The sequence below is a fragment of the Phyllopteryx taeniolatus genome, chromosome 11 (genome assembly GCF_024500385.1).
Source record: "Phyllopteryx taeniolatus isolate TA_2022b chromosome 11, UOR_Ptae_1.2, whole genome shotgun sequence".
NCBI classification, from domain to species: Eukaryota; Metazoa; Chordata; class Actinopteri; order Syngnathiformes; family Syngnathidae; genus Phyllopteryx; species Phyllopteryx taeniolatus.
In genome coordinates, this window is record NC_084512.1 from 8,395,960 (window position 1) to 8,413,713 (window position 17,754).

Below are 17,754 nucleotides of genomic sequence, written 5' to 3' on the forward strand. Positions count from 1 at the left end.
GCGTAGAACTCCAGCGTCCCCAAAATCGCTTCAGTCATCGAACCAGGAAGAAGGTGGGCTAGCCCTGCAAAGCTAACACCCCGATCTTTCTGTTCACTTTCTCCGACAAGAATGGGATCATCCAGGTGGAGGGTGGCAGCTGCGGTGTTCCTCAGTGTACTAGGCTCCTTATTACCTGTCGAAGCAGATGAACACGACCACACAGTAAGGCTGTGTTTTAAGACCGAAAGAAACGGGGCTTTTGAAATAATGGACGTTTGTGCTCTGTGCAACATGCTAACGTTTTCCTTAAGCTTGAAAGGTAGCTGCACTCGGATCACACAGATGAGTGTCACTCGTCGTGTTACTACTTATCGTTGAATAGTGGGCCAGATGAACGACATGGAGCCTGACACATTAGCTAGCTAACCTGTCAACGCTCATCGGCCTAAGTGCTTGGGACCAAACGTTTGGCAGCCTGCTGGTTTGTTAGCATGGCTGCTTCCTAGCTCCTCGAGCTATTTAGGAGCACCGGCCGGCGGAAGCGACGCTCAAGTTTGAGTAGCGAACAGGAGCGTTATTAAGTCTGCTCACAGAAAGTCTCCGAATAAACCCTTTTGCAAAGTTATTTACTGTATATGTAGCTCAGAAGAGACTAAGTTGCCTTCGTCTATGTTAACATGCGCGAACCCTTGTTTAGTGCCAGGCCTCACATTAGTCCCTCGATCTTACATGTTTTTGATTCTTATTCCACAGTTATTACATGCAAACATAGATGTATCCATCCATTTTCTACACCGCTTATCCTCACTAGGGTCGTGGGTATACTGGAGCCTATCCCGGCTAATTGCGGCGAGAGGCGGGGTACACCCTGAACTGGTCGCCAGCCAATCGCAGGACACAAATAGACAAACATTCATTCACACTCACCTACGGGCAGTTTAGAGCACAGCTATCAAACTGGTGGCCCGGGTGCCAGATCCGGCCCGCCATCTGATTTTATGTGGCCCGCGAAAGCAAATCAAAACTGCTAATAGTGTTCCAATGTAATGATGTTGAGATATTGCAAGCATTTTTGTTTCTAACCCCGCTTTGAAAAATGTAGTAGTTAAAAACATGTTTTTGGAGACTTCTGATTTCACAATTAGTTGTTCATCACTTTGTTGTGTATATCTAATTATATGAGGTGATAATTCCTTCATACGGGTTCACAGTCATAACGGCCCTTCGAGGGAAGTCATAACTACGATGTGGCCCGTGACAAAATTGACTTTGACACCCCTGGTTTAGAGTCTTCCGTTAACCTAGCATGCATGTTTTGGGAGAGTGGGAGGAAACCGGAGTACCCGGAGAAAGCCCAGGCAGGCACGGGGAGAGCATGCAGACTCCACACAGGCGAGGCCGGATTTGAACCCGAGTCCTCAGAACTGTGAGGGGGTTGTGCAAACCAGTCGCCCACTGTTTTACCTGCATACATAGATGCGCTAATTAAAATAACTAATAGCATCTTAGTTCTGTGCGTGTGTGTGTCTGGCATCGTTGCGCTACTTTTCACGTTTGCATGTTGGTTTGTCCTAAATTTCAAATTAGGATGCATGGAATTTGTATGGGTCAAAATTACTCTGAAGTGTCTTTGATGTCCTCGTCGTAATCCCTCATCATTAAGAATTTAACATGTAATTTGCACACGTCAGTACTATGGGGGATGGGGTGTGTTTTAAAATATGTTCCTTTATTTTAAACCGTTTTTTGTTGGATGATTGTTATTTTGGCTTGTGTGTAATGTAATGTAATAACTGGTTGTATTAATGATGTTAAATTAATAATTTTACCTTGTTTCATTGTCCACGGTTTATAAAAACGAAGTCATTTGATCATGTACATTATATTTTAACGATCATATTGGAGTGGTATAGTGGGTGACTGGTTAGTGCATCGGGCTCACAGTTCTGAGGTCGTGTGTTCAAATCTGGGCTCTGGACTTTCTGTGTGGCGTTTGCATGTTCTAACCTTACCTGCATGGGTTTTCACCAGGTACTCTGGTTTCCTCCCAGATTCCCAAAACATACATGGTAGGTTAATTGAAGACTAAATAGTCATTAGTTATGTGTCCTTAGTTGTGTGTGTGTGAATGGTGGTTTGTTTATATTATACTGTATATTCATTGAGTTTGGCTGGTGACCAGTTCAGGGTGTACCCCGCCTCTCGCCCAAAGTCAGCTGGGATAGTCTCCAGCGCACCTGTGACCCTAGTGAAGATAAGCGGTACAGAGAATGGAGGGATGGATGTCATATTGAACATTTTGCATGTGTCCCTGAAATTGTTGTCTACCCAGTCATTATGGGTGGGGGAAGTGCCCCTTTAAGAAACCCTCTGATGATTTTTGTGACATTACTACCAGCATTTTGTATTTTTTTCAATGGAGGCTGAAACAGTGGCTAGTTGCAGATTAAACATTTAACAGTTATGTTCAATAATTTTCATCATATTAGGTGCTAGTTGAATGTTGTCAAGCTTAACATGTCCAGTCTGTCATTGAAAAAAAAAATCCTGTAATTATTTTTGCTGTTTGCATGTACATTGTCTGATACCAGTTAATTGATTTAAAAAGGTGTGAAAACTTGAACAATATTCATTTCTGACAGCATAACATCTACTTAATACAACAAATATGGAATTAAATAGAGAACAGATCTTTTTCACTAGTCTCACAGGAATTTTATGGTGCTATTGACTCGAATGATATCTGGATTTCTGAGTCCTTGTTTCCCCCTTCAGTACATAGATAAAGAGGAGGTGGTATTATGGATGAACACAGTGGGGCCTTACCACAACCGACAGGAGACGTACAAGTATTTCTCTTTACCCTTCTGTGTGGGTACAAAGAAAACCATCAGTCATTACCATGAAACGCTTGGAGAAGCTCTGCAAGGAGTGGAGCTGGAATTTAGCGGCCTTGACATCAAGTTCAAAGGTATTTAACTGTAACACTGACATTAATTCTTGAGCACTTAATCTAAGGGATTCATTGCTGTTATGGGTTTGATTCTTGTTAGACACAACTCAAAACACTCAAGAACAACTTATAAATGAAAACTATAGACACAATACAGACAGTTGGCAAATAAGACATGTAACAGTAGGATCCAAGTTTAATGGCTATCTTGTGGATGAGAGTCCTGAGTTGAGGGGTGACCAATGTGAAGTGTCTAACCCCAGTGGTAGTGTAGCAGGTACAGTTGAAACCAGATGTTTACATACAGTATTTAAAATACAGGTGTCAAACTCAAGGCCCGGGCGCCAGATCCAGCCTGCCACATTATTTTATGTGGCCCGCGAAAGCAAATCGTGTGTCGACTTCATATTTCTAATTGTTACAATACCAAAATTTCAAATTATCGTCACAGTATTAATGTTGTGATAATGAAAGCATTTGTTTATTTATTCATTTTTTTTTTTACGAATAAAATAAATTGAATAACAATTGAATTTTTTTTTCCTGGTTTGTGATTTCAAAACTCGTTATCTATTAATTTGTTGTGTATATGTAACAATATGAGGCCATCATACATTTATATGGGTTTACAGTCGTAATGGGCCCCCTGATGGAAACCATAACTACGATGTGGCTCATGACAAACATGAGTTTGACAAAGACACGTTTCTTTTTCCCTCATTGTATAACATGAAATCAGACTAAACTTTTCCAGTTTTAGATTAAGATTACTACAATTATTTCCATTTGCTAAAATGTCAGATTGATTTTTTTTTTCTCATGACTTTCTTCAGTCAGAAGTTCACATTTCATTAGAATTTGGTACCATTGCCTTTAAAATGTATGACTTGGGTCAAATGTTTTGGATTTCCTTCCACAAGCTTCTCACAATAGTTGGCAGGAATTTTGGCCCATTCCTCCTGACCGAACTGGTGTAACTGAGCTAAGTTTGTAGGCTGCCTTGCTCGCACATGCCTTTTCAGGTCTCCCCAAACATTTTCAACAGGATTGTGAATGAGACTTTGTGATGGCCACTCCAAAGCATTGACTTTGTTGTCCTTAAGTCACTTTGTAACCAGTTTGGCAGTATGCGTTGGGTCATTGTCTATTTCGAAGACCCATTTGTGCCCAAGTTTTAACTTCCTGTCTGAGGTCTTGAGATGTTCTTTCCTCATGATGCCATCTGTTTTGTGAAGTGCACCAGTCCCTCCTAAAGCAAAAGAACCACACATGATGTTGCCACCCCCATATTTCAAAGTTGGGATGGTGTTCTCAGGCTTGCCAGCATCCCTCTTTTACCTTAAAATGTCACAATACTAAGACAGGCCTTCAAAAATTAAGGTCTTTGTCCCTGTATACATTCGCAAACTGTAATGTGTCTTTTTTGTTTATTTTGAAATAATGGCTTCCTCCTGGCAGAGTGGGCCTTTCAGCTCATGTCGGTACAGTACCCGTTTCACTGTGGATAATAACACACTCTTACCAGGTTTAGCCCTTATGTTCACCAGGTGTTTTTCTTTTGTTCTCTGATTCATATGCATATTTTGGACCAAAGCACGTTGATCTCTGGGAAACAGAGCCCATGTCGTTCCTGAGCGGTATTATGGGTGGAGATTCCCAACATGGTGTTTATACTTGCCTTTAACTGATTGAACAGATGAACATGGCAACTTCAAACATCTGGAAAATGCACCCAAGGATCAATCAGTCTTGTGCAAGTCCACAGCTCTCTTCCTGATATCAGTCTTGGCTGATATTGTTGTTTTTTTTGTTTTTTTTTAATTATTATTTTTTTTTAAAAACTTTTCCATGATGTTACACAAAGAAGCAGTGTGTTTCCGTTGTGCCTTCAAATACACCAAAAGGTGTCTCTAATTAACCCATTGTCAATACACCTATCAGGAGCTTCCAAAGACATGACATGATCATCGTTTTCCCAAATTGTTTAAAAACATAGTAATCTTAGTCTATGTAAACTGACTTTGAAGAAAGTAATGAAACATTGTCTATTAAAATCCTTCTCATTATTCTGGAATTTAGCAAATGGAAATCATTTTTCATATTTATTTAAACCTAATTGATCTAAAACAGAAAAGGTTTTTGTCTGATCTCAAGATAGTGAGGGGGGGAAAACTAATCTTTTTTTAATAGTTCATCTAGTATTTATATCTATATTTGTATCTTTATACATAACCATCTGGTTTCAACTGTATGGTAGAGGTATACATCAAAGACGAAACCCAAAGGAGGACTTTGTGAGGAAATACTTGAGTTGGGTAGTAGATATCACGGTCAGAGCTTTAAGTAAGGAATGGCAAGTTTTGGTGGCTATGGCAAGGATAGATGTAGGTACCTTAACTGATATTTTGTAGACAGGAGAATGCAGACAACTGATATGCTTAAAAGTAATGTCCAGGGTGGCACCGTTGTTCTTGACCTAAAATGAAATGGAACTGCAACATGCAGCTTAGCTTTGGTACCTACCACGACCTGATCACAGTTTTGATCAAAGTAACATTTTGCTTGATTGAATGCAGTTGTGATTTCAATTTCAAGTAGCCCGCAAAAGATGAATAAAGTTGACAGTTGGAATGAAACCCCATGAACTAACTGTTGCACATAAACCACGTATGTTGCCAAAACACAAATGGTAAATAAGAAACCAAAAGAGTCCTCAGAAGCATTGTTATGAGGTATGATTTTTAATTTGGAAAAACTGCAAGCCACGAAAACAATGTGAGACCTAGTGAAGTAAGAGTTATTTAGACATTGCCTGAGCATAAATTTATATGTTGTATTTTTTGATGAAGGATTTGATCAATGGGTAGATATTCAAATTATTGGTGAAAATTCAAGAGATGTGAGGGACAGATAAAAATAGATGTAGTAAGATATACATTTATGGTAGATGGACTAAATGGGAAGGCTGAGTGTCTATTTAACATATTTGTTCGGGTCGGTGGGACATATTTTAATTTCTTATAAAAAGCAAATGAATAAAAATGATTTGATTTGACTCCATGGCCTTGTCTCTTTTTCTGTGAAGAACATGTAGCAGAACACATTCTAAACACATTTGTATTACATACAGGATGTTACGATCCAATTGTGGATATTGTGTTTCTAACCTTGCCCTTACAAGTTGCATAATTGTTGCAAAATCCAAACACCAACTCTCATACTCTGAAACATTTTCCCAGAGGTGGGAGTAAGTCACATATCTAGTCTGTACGTCTGTCTATCTAGTCTAATCTGAAGTTCAGTTCGTTTATCACATTTCAGACTTGTTCACAGATTTCCGCCAGATTTACGTACACTGGCTGAAATACGATGTGAACACCACACAAGGGCTAAAACGAGTTGAAATTCTACCTACAACTGTTTTAAAACTGTACAGAGAATACAAATACTGATTACAGGAAATTGGTCACTTTTCACATTACTACTGCTTCTGAAAGTGTAGGTGCATGTTTTCACATTGACAATTTTAATACTGTATACCCCTCAAAATAATGCAATTTCTCAACCTCTGTAGATGAAGTCATGCAGACAACATATTGTGAAATTGACCTGGACAAAGTCAAACGGGATGCTTTTGTGTATGCCATAAAGAATCACTACTGGTACCAAATGTACATCGATGACCTGCCCATTTGGGGTAAGTGACAATCAAAACGATGAATAATTGGTTAGACATCCGTGTTGTTTCTTCGTTGCCTTGTATATTGTCCTGTGTGTCTTGATCAGTCATGACAGTTAGATTTATTTTGCATATCCTTAGCATATTAGTTTACATGCCTTTTTGTGCTGTTACATGGGCATAGTGTGTATTTCTCTGCATATGTTATGTCATAGGAGATAAACTGCTTTTTGTCTATGCATGAGTCTGTAAATTCATCATTAGCCAGCCTCCCACCCTTTTGGTTTAATGTAATATCATGTCCCACAGAATGTCATGATTTGGTCAGTTGATTCAACGTTGAAGTTTTTGTTGTTTTTTGAATCATACACAATTTGAATAAGGTATGTGATATTATTTACACATTGTGTTACAATATGTTGGACAGATTCTATTTCTCAGTAGTATCATTGATTATTGTTTTACAGTGTTAACAGTGAAGCCACTCCTGTATATTTGATTGTTTTTATATGGATGCCACACCTTTGGCTGCTCAAACAAAAGTACAGTAGTAATATAATTATGTTGATGTTATGGGTGGGGTGCATGTACATTTCTCTATGTCGTGTGTGTATATACCGTCAGCGAAACAACAATAAGGGAAAATGGACTTAGACCTCCTTAGAACAGTGTGTATCTTGTACAATGAAATATTATGTTAAATGGTTCATGGGAACAAGCTCAACTTGTTATAGCCGTTTTCTGACTGCACCATGGAGGGAGATAACACTTTCTGAAATAAGTTAGTCAACCCAGGCCAGGGTTGTTGAGAGAATTATATTATGAGAATTAGCAGTACAGTTGGCCACCGGTGTTCGCACAGGATAGGGACCAGCCTCGACGGTGAATCGCGAAAATCTGTGAATATAGACGGTCAATCAAAAAGTGATTATAATTGCAGAAATTAGGAATGTCTTGATCACCTTTTTTTCTGAGTTGTCTGAGTTGAGTCACTCTTGATTTTGAGTGTATACCGATACAGAATCTCATGCGATACCTTGGCAATCCAGTAAGAAAAGGATATATAAGCTTTAGCATACTCTGTAGGATGCCTATATTTGAGCGTATTTGATTTCTTCCATGCGGTATGCTAGACGACTGGTTAGAACATGTGCCTCACAGTTTGACATAGCTTCAAATCCGGCCTCACCTGTGCGGAGTTTAAAAATTCTCCCTGTGCCTGCGTGGGTTTCCTCCGGGTACTGTGGTATCCTCCCACATCCCAAAAATATGCATGGTAGGTTAATTGAAGACTCTAAATTGCCCAGAGATGTGAATGTGAGTGTGAATGCTTATTTGTTTATATGTGCCCTATGATTGGCTGGCGACCAGAGTCACCTGAGAGAGGCGCCAGGACGCCCGCGACTCTAGTGAGGTTAAGCAGTACGGAAAATGATGGATGAATGGATTTCTTCCATAGTAAACAATACATTTATTGTGCATCGTTATTTAAAAGTATGTCTTAATGCAGCTGCATAGTTGGTGGGTGAGTTTTCGACTCGGTTCAAGTGCAAACAACATTGCCTCGTCAAATGCAATCAGATGGCACAAGTTTACTTGTCACAAAATAATTCACTCTTGTTAGACTTAGATTTGAAGATGTTTTTTAAATGTGTCAAATGTAGTCTTAAGTCCTGACGATGACATTTAGCGTGCTGTTTAGCGACACTATACAATATATCAGGCTTTGCAGACCTAGTTTGTAGTATCTTTCTTGCCCTAACTGCAGGCCATAAACAGTTTCCAAATCTCACTTAATGCTGCTTTTATCACAACGAGCTGTGGACAAACGGGAAAGCTTGTGGCCATCTTTCTCCCTCCTAACAATCCAAAGAGATGCTTTTTGGGAGGCACCGCCCAGTACTTGAAATTCCGGTACTAATAAACTTGAAATGTTACATTGTGCAGTGTAAAACGAAGCTTTTGCTGTTCCATTTGGCAAGCTCTTTGTATTTTGTCACTTTGTGACCTTACATACAAAACCAGATCTGTTTCAGCTGATACAAGTCAGCTAAAAATTAGGTGTTCTGCCCTGTTTTCTGATCTTGTGATTGAATCGGGATAACACCAGGCTATATTAAGTTTTAATCATAAATATACCACATAATGTGATCCCAAAACACCTGGGAAAGAGGCCCATCACATTTCAAACACTAACAAACTTAGTATAGACAATATTTTCCTATTGGGAAAAAACAAATAAACATTTGGACAAAAAAAAAGCAAATACTTCCAATACATACAATAATATAACAATATTTGAATTTGTGAATTTGTGGATGCAGAACCGCAACTATGTGGGGGTCCACTGTATACACGTGATCCTGATTACCAAGACTCTATCATGTATAAGACTATTCTACAAGCAACCCATAGTAGCACCTTTCTCAAAATATCATTCATAAAAGTAAGGTAACTTCTGCTTAGTATTATATTTTATGGTAACCTACTACCAATGTGCTGCCATAGGGCAAACATGGTAGCAATAGAACCTGTACATAGGCCCATGTACAGGCAAAACAGCGGGATTGTGTAATTGTGTCTGGCAAATGCTTTCAGAGCTGCCAAATCTTACGGAATGTCCGTATTTTGTTACGGAAATCACTGCACATCGGGGGGGGAAATCCAGCTTCTGACATTACCATGCGTCCACATCGAACAGCTGCTTGTTACACTATTTTATTAACATCTCCACCCACGGCTGCCAAGCCGCGGAGACGAAAGTTCTATTTGGATTGTACAACCCCAATTCCAATAAAGTTGGGACATTGTGTTAAACATAAATAAAAACACAATACAATGATGTGCAAATCATGTTCGACCTATTTTTAATTGAATACACTACAAAGACAAGATATTTAATATTCAAACAGATAAACTTTATTCTTGCTTGATGTACAGCTTCAGCTGTTCAACAGTCCGGGGTCTTCGTTGTCGTATTTTACGCTTCATAATGCGGCACACATTTTCAATGGGAGACAGGTCTGGACTACAGGCAGGCCAGTCTAGTAACCGCACTCTTTTACTACGAAGCCACGCTGTTGTAACACATGCAGAATGTGGTTTGGCATTGTCTTGCTGAAATAAGCATGAAAAAGACGTTGCTTGGATGGCAGCATATGTTTCTCCAAAACCTGTATGTACCTTTCAGCATTAATGGTGCCTTCACAGATGTGTAAGTTACCCATGCCATTGGGACTAACACAGCCCCATACCATCACAGATGCTGGCTTTTGAACTTTGCGTCCATAACAGTACTGATGGTTATTTTCCTCTTTGGCCCAGAGGACACAACGTCCACAATTTCCAAAAACAATTTGAAATCTGGAGTCGTTGGACCACAGAACACTTTTCCACTTTGGATCAGTCCATCTTAGATGACCTCGGGCCCAGAGAAGCCGGCGGCGTTTCTGTGTGTTGTTGATAAATGGCTTTTGCTTCGCATAGTAGAGTTTCAAGTTGGACTTACGGATGTAGCGCTAAACTGTATTTACTGACATTGGTTTTATGAAGTGTTCCTGAGCCCATGTGGTGATATCCTTTACACATTCATGTCGGTTTTTGATGCAGTGCCGCCTGAGGGATCGAAGGTCACGGCCATTCAATGTTGGTTTTCGGCCTTGCCGCTTACATGCAGTAATTTCTCCAGATTCTCTGAACCTTTTGATTATATTTTGGACTGTAGATGATGAATTCCCTAAATTCCTTGCAATTGTACGTTGAGGAACATTGTACTTAAACTGTTCGACTATTTTCTCACGCACTTGTTCATAAAGAGGTGAACCTTGCCCCATCTTTGCTAGTGAATAACTGAGCAATTCAGGGAAGCTCCTTTTATACCCAATCATGGCACCCACCTGTTCCCAATTAGCCTGTTCACCTGTGGGATGTTCCAAACAGGTGTTTGGTGAACATTCCTCAACTTTCTCTGTCTTTTTTGCCACCTGTCCCAGCTTTTTTGGAACATGTTGCAGCCATAAAATTCTAAGTTAATGATTATTTGCTAAAAACAATAAAGTTTATCAGTTTGAACATTAAGTATCTTGTCTTTGTAGTGTATTATATTAAATATAGGTTGAACATGATTTGCAAATAATTGTATTCTGTTTTTATTTATGTTTAACACAACGTCCCATCTTCATTGGAATTGGGTTTGTAAGTCACTGATCATCGCCTCCGTGGTAGCGACTAAGCTACACTTCTTACCATGCTTCTTACAAAAGTGTCACGAAGGGAGGACGAGGAGTGGATAGATGAAGACTGTCAAAGCCATGCTAATTGCTTAGCTATCTTCACAAGCAGTCGCAAAACATCAAAATAAGTGAAGTTGAAAACAACACACTCATCACATAGGTCTGGCTGTAATTGCGTTTTTGGAGAGTAACTAACTTTGAACGACAAAATAATAGGCCAATTACCGTAATTTCTCGTGTATGATGCACGTTTCCCCCCCCAAAAAAATGTCAAAAGTCAATAGTGCGCATTATACATAGGGATAGGGGGAAATGAAAAAACCTTCACATTTTATAATGTATGCCGCCATCTAGTGGTTATGAAAAAGCTGTACACTTTCATTCCAATATGCCTCTGCCACCTAGAGGTTATGAGAAAGGTGTACACGTTCATTCTACAATGCCACCACCGCCACCTAGCGGTTATGAAAAAGGTGTAGGCTACATTTTCATTCCAATATATCAATGCAGTACACATGACTGCATATGTACACTTGTGGTCATAAGTTTACATACCTTGGCAGAATTTGTGAAATGCGATGACTGAACAACAACCATCATTTATTTCTTTATGGTTATGTTTTGTTTAATGATACTGCGTTTCTGAAATGCCTGACAGTTTAATTTGAATCCCATTAAAATAAAATTAAATGTGTTTCGCCTGAACCTGCTTGTTTTCTTTCAAGAATTGTACCCATCTTACAAATTCTGTTTGGTTAATCAAACATATGAGCACAACTGTGTGTTTTCTCATTTATTAAATAAAAGTAGGGCTGTGAATTTCAAAATAAGAGCAAGTCAATTTAAAAAAGTATTATGGTGTTCAAGTAAAGTGCTTAACTTCAGAATAATTCTTTGAAAAAACTAACAAAATACAGATAATACTTAGTTTTGATCTTGGGAGAAGCAAAATCATGCATTGTGAAAATGCATTATACATAGGTAGAAGGGTTTTCCAGAATTTTGAGGTCAACTTTGGGGGTGCGTATTATACATGGGTGCACATTATACACGAGACATTACGGTAATACAAGTTTAGAAAGATAAAATAATACACGTCCACACAGGACGCCGTGTCTGAACTTGAAATGAATTAGTACGTCACTGGACACGTCACTTCACAATGTGGCCGGGTTAAAAGTATATTTTTATTATTCATAAATATTTGTAATATAAGATAACCTTGATTAGTCCCACAATGGGGAAATTTGCATCGTTTCAGCAGCAATTGTAGATGTAGGAAATATAAATATGTAATATAAATAGCATGCAAGAGAAGACGTAAATACATTTCTTCTTTGTACATGTACTTCTTGTACTTGTACATGAAGTACATTGCACAAAATAGAAACCAAAACTATTGTCCATACATAAACTATCCAATTCAATCTATCAAAAAATGTTGGTAGTTTGTAAAATAGAGTGCTGAGTTTTCATTTTTTTTTACGTTTGAGATCTGATTAATCAGCTTCAATAGACTTGTGGGGTTTTTTGTTACCAGGGTGGAAAACAGAATTGGCAAAGGTGAATTAATCCATAGACAGATATTTCTGATGATGGAACGTCGAAATCTCATATACTGCTACTTTGATTTAGGCTGCAACTGTGTCCACCATTACAAGGTTAATGTAATAAAAACATGAAAATGACAAATATTGAAGCCATAATTGATTAACTATTATGACTGTCACACGGAAATGTTCTTGACAAAAATTTGAAAATATGGAAATTCAGACAAATTTGGAACATTTGTTCTGGAAGTGAATTTTTATAGATTGGCAGCTCTGAGCTGCTTTACAATTGATGTCTCAAAGCAAATAGGCAGTGTCACAAATGACAGATCTGCATTCACAATGTGGACAACATAATACCCTGATTATTTACACATGCTTATATGCCTTCGTTGGTCTATTTGTGATTAGAAAATTAAATCCAAATGATATCCATTTCTCTCCAGGTATTGTTGGTGAGGCAGATGAAAATGGAGAAGATCACTACCTTTGGACATATAAGAAATTGGAGATCGGCTTTAACGGGAACAGAATTGTTGATGTAAATCTTACTAGTGAAGGCAAAGTTCGACTTGTGCCCAACACAAGGATTGCAATGTTTTACTCTGTGAGTACTGAATGAGCTACTGGAATTTCCTATGGTATAATTGATAAATACAGTGCTGTGAAAAAGTATTGCCCCCCCTTCTCAAACTCTTATATTTTTCCATAGTTTCCCCACTTTATTGTTTAAGATCATCAAACAAATTTAAATATCAGACAAATATAACCCAAGTGAACTTAAAATGCTGTTTTTAATCTTTATTGACCTGGCCCTTTGTGAAAAGGTAATTACCCCCTTGTTAAATCATGAATTAATTGCAGGAAATCACAATCTTTTCCCTTATCACACCCAAGCCTGATTATGTCCAGACCTGTCCAATCAAGAAATCACTCAAACAGAATCTGTCTTGACAAAAAGATCTAAAAAAGCTGCAACAAAATTACACGATCTAAAGAAATTCCATAACAGTCGAGAAATAAAGTATTTTACATCAGTTTGGAAAGGATTACAAAAGCCATTTTTAGAGCTTTAGGATTCCAGGGAAAAGGAGAGCCATTATCCACAGATGGAGAAAACATGGAACAGTGGTGAACCTTCCCAGGAGTGGCTGGCCTATAAAGATTATCCCAAGAGAACAGCAATGACTCATCCAGGAGGCCACAAAATAAACTCAGGACAACTTCTAAAGAAGTGGAGGCCTCCCTTGCCGCAGTCGGTGTTCATGACACAACAATAAGGAAGAGACTGGGCAAAAATGGCATCCATGGCAGAGTTACAAGGAGAAAACCACCGCTGACAAAAAATAACATAAAGGCTCATTTTACTTCCGCAAAAAAGAAAAAAAACTGAGTTTTCAGAGAATATTATATACACTGACGAGATGAAACTTGCACTTTTTGGACGGTTTTTGTCTCGTTACATCTGGTGTAAATGTAGTACAGCATTTCAGAAAAAGAACATCATACCAACAGTCAAACAGGGTGGCGGTAGTGTGACGGTCTTGGGCTGCTTGCTCCTTCAGGACCTGGACAACTTGCTGTGATTCTGCTCTTTAACAGAAAATCCTGAAGGAGAATGTTCAGCAAGCAGTTTGTGACCTCAAGATGAAGCACACTTAGCTTTTGGTGCAGAAAAAAAGATCCAAAAACACACCAGCAAGTCAACCTCTGAATTAATTAATCAAAAAAACAATAAAGGCTTTGGAGTGGCCTAGTCAGAGTCCAGACTTTAATCCGAATGAAATGCAATGGCATGACCTTAAAAAGACCGTTCATGCTCGAAAATCCTCAATTTTTGCTGAACTCAAACAATACTGCGAGGAAGAGTGGGCCAAAATATCTAGAGAGATGTGAAAGACTTTTTGCCAGTTATAGAAAACGCTTGATTTCAGTTGTTGTTGCTGCTAAGGATAGGCAAACCAGTTATTAGGTTGAGGGGGGCCATAACTTTTTCACACAGGGCCAGCTAAGTTTGACTAGTTTTTTTTTTTTTTTCCTTAATAAATGAAATCGCCATTTGGAACCAGCATTTTAAGTTCTGTTGGGTTATATTTGTCTGATATTTACATTTGTTTGATGAGCTTAAACATTAAAGTAGGGAAACTTTGCAAAAATATAGGAATTTGAGAAGGGGGCCAATACTTTTTAATCTCACTGTATTGCTGTGCCTTTAATATAAATCCTGTAAATATGATTTTGTTGAACACAAAAGCTATGCATCTAAGTTTCCCCAAATGCATATACAGGTGAAATGGAAGAAGTCTGATGTGAAGTTTGAGGACAGATTTGACAAGTACCTCGACCCATCCTTCTTCCAGCACAGGGTGAGTGAGTTGATCATCTGGTTTAAATCACATCACATGAGCAAGCATGCTACTAGCATGATGTGAGTGTTTCTCTAAACTCGATGTAGATACAAGTTGAGCCATGTAACAGGGCAAATTTTGTCTAAAGATAAATCAATACAGGTTTGACCTATTTTAGAGTCAACGTCAAATTTTTTGTATCCAAAAATTAGTTTTCTTTTTATATAACATTAAATAATAACTTGTATTTACAATTGCACCTTTCAAGGGAGCCAGGGACACTTTCTCTGACACACTCCTGTGTTATGTAGTTGAGCCAAGCAAATACTCATTTTGCATGCACAGTATTTATTTTATTCAATGTATTTATGTCACACAAATATTTTAAATCAAATGTATTAATTCGTTCAAAATTACCGCTAAGGTCGAACACAATTCATTCTAGCATGCTGGTAGATCTACGATCTGTTTATAATTGGAAACCATTTTTCCCATTTTTCAGAAATTCAGTAATGCAAATAATAATATGCAAATTGACATACAGGAAGCTGTGTGTGCACAATGTCAACATGTTTATCCGTCTCCGTTTTGGTTAGGGCGTTTACGAATCCTCTTTCAGGTGACATGTTCTTAAAAAGGCATAAGGCAATCTTGTAATTACTTTTTTTATTGTCATCATAGCCTAATAATGCAAACTTTTTCACAAAACTTTGAATTATGAACCTTTTATTCAGTGATATTTACTAATTTCTCTTAGATACATTGGTTCTCTATCTTCAACTCCTTCATGATGGTGATCTTCTTGGTGGGTCTGGTGTCCATGATTTTGATGAGAACCCTCAGAAAGGACTACGCCAGATACAGCAAAGAGGAAGAAATGGATGACATGGTAAGCTCGGCAACGGTTCTTTGAGTGACAACCACCTGCACTATCAAATCATGTGCTATGATGCTGTGGTTTTCCCAATAGGACCGAGACCTGGGAGATGAATACGGCTGGAAGCAGGTGCATGGAGATGTATTCCGGCCCTCAAGCCATCCGCTGATTTTCTCCTCACTCATTGGTTCCGGCTGCCAGATCTTCTCCGTATCTCTCATTGTCATAATCGTGGCAATGGTTGAGGATCTGTATACAGAGTAAGTCTTGTACATCAATTATGGTGGGACCGAGACATAATGCCAGATTTGTTTTTTTACGCTTGTTACATCTACTTTAATGCAACCCGAGTCTTGTACATCAGTTATGGTGGGAGCTAGACATAATGCCAGATTTGTTTTTTTTTTACGGTTGTTACACCTACCGTATTTTCATGACCATAAGGCGCACCGTATTAACAGGCGCAGTCTCAGTTACGGGGTCTATTTCTGTATTTAACACATACATAAGGCGCACCGTATTATTGGGCGCAGGCATGGTAAAACATACGCTAGCTTAAAACATACGGTAGCATGCATGCATGCATGCTAAAACAATGTTTTTAAAAAGGCGGGAGCAAAACTGAGTTCGGTTGTACTTTATTGAAGTACTTAACAATGTACTCATGTTATTTTTGGATCAATCCTCATCTACAAATCCATCAAAGTCCTCATCTTCTGTATCGAAATGAACAGCTGGGCAAGTTCTCCATCAAACACGCCAGGTTCCCTCTCGTCATTGTCGGAGTCAGTCTCGTTGCCGTGCAGCTCCTCAGAAATGATGCCGGCTTTTACGAAAACTCGAACATCCACCCAAGCATCCACAATCCATTCACAAATTGTGCCGTAACTCACCCGACGCTGCTTCCTAGTCTTAGTAAAACTGTGTTCGCCATCTGTCATCCATCGCTCCCATGCTGCTCTCAACTTCACTTTGAACACCCTGTTTACACCGATGTTCATCGGTTGCAGTTCCTTTGTCAAGCCTCCCGGAATGATGGCAAGCTCAGAGTTATTGCACTCAGTCGAATGGTGACTGCAGAGACCCTTCTCCCGCCTGTTCTTTGCTCATTAATCCATTGCTCGAGTTGGTCTTCCAACTTGGGCCACCTCGCCTTGTTTCCGCGGAAACTCAGCTTCGTCTTCTTGACTTGGCGAAGCTCATTTTCCTGCTTCCTCCACTTGCGAACCATGGATTAGTTGATCTTGAATTTTCTCGCGGCTGCTCGAAGTAACTTTTAGCTTGCAGTTTTTATACTGTGCTTCGTAAGCGTGTCTCTTCACAGGTGCCATTTTCGGGGGTCCTTAGCCAAACCGATGTTGTTTTGCACAATGCACACCCCGGCGCTATATACCTACTGGGGGCATGCCTTTAGCGGCCTCTTTCACGCACACCCTTCCCCCTTTGACGTCCGCATGCTGTCCTCAGTCACATCCGCCTTTCCTCTATATAAGCAGCGTGTCAGCAGCAAATGCATCGAGCATCTGCTTGATGTATACCAATTCTACTGTATGGCTCTGATGAACCATTTTTGCGACAAAGACACTCACTCTCCATTAGGAAAATAAATACCTAAATATTTTGGATTGTTGGCTTCTTTAAAACAAGTGGTTATATCTACATGTTGAAAAAAAATATGCTTAACGTACTATGTGTTCAATGCCAGTTCCATGAAAGGAATCATGGATTTAACATACTACATTTTTCTCTGCAGGAGAGGATCGATGTTGAGCACAGCCATTTTTGTGTATGCTGCCACCTCCCCTGTCAATGGCTACTTTGGTGGAAGTTTGTATGCAAAACAAGGAGGTAATGGTAATATTTGAAAATAGGCCATTGCATTTACATGTCATAAACAGTATCCAATGTATTTGATTTCTTGACAAATACAGGAAGAAGGTGGATTAAGCAAATGTTCGTCGGAGCCTTCATGATCCCAGCAATGGTGTGTGGAACGGCCTTCTTCATCAACTTCATTGCAATCTACTATCACGCCTCCAGAGCGATCCCATTTGGCACCATGGTAAGTTTATGCAGATGCATAAAAAAACAAATATTGTTTACGTCAACAACTAACATTTAATACATTTAATT

General features: G+C 39.0%; 1 protein-coding gene across 1 annotated transcript in view; it reads left to right on the forward strand.

Moving 5' to 3' along the window:
* The window catches only part of tm9sf3 (transmembrane 9 superfamily member 3), a 23,969-nt gene continuing 6,215 nt past the window's right edge, over positions 1–17,754 (forward strand). Inside the window, exons 1-9 of the mRNA XM_061790104.1 lie at positions 1–204; positions 2,758–2,953; positions 6,510–6,632; positions 12,843–13,003; positions 14,685–14,762; positions 15,502–15,633; positions 15,715–15,881; positions 17,375–17,469; positions 17,553–17,683. Of these exons, the coding sequence (XP_061646088.1) occupies positions 112–204; positions 2,758–2,953; positions 6,510–6,632; positions 12,843–13,003; positions 14,685–14,762; positions 15,502–15,633; positions 15,715–15,881; positions 17,375–17,469; positions 17,553–17,683 (1,176 nt within the window). The 5' untranslated portion in view covers positions 1–111. The remainder of the gene's footprint in view (positions 205–2,757; positions 2,954–6,509; positions 6,633–12,842; positions 13,004–14,684; positions 14,763–15,501; positions 15,634–15,714; positions 15,882–17,374; positions 17,470–17,552; positions 17,684–17,754) is intronic.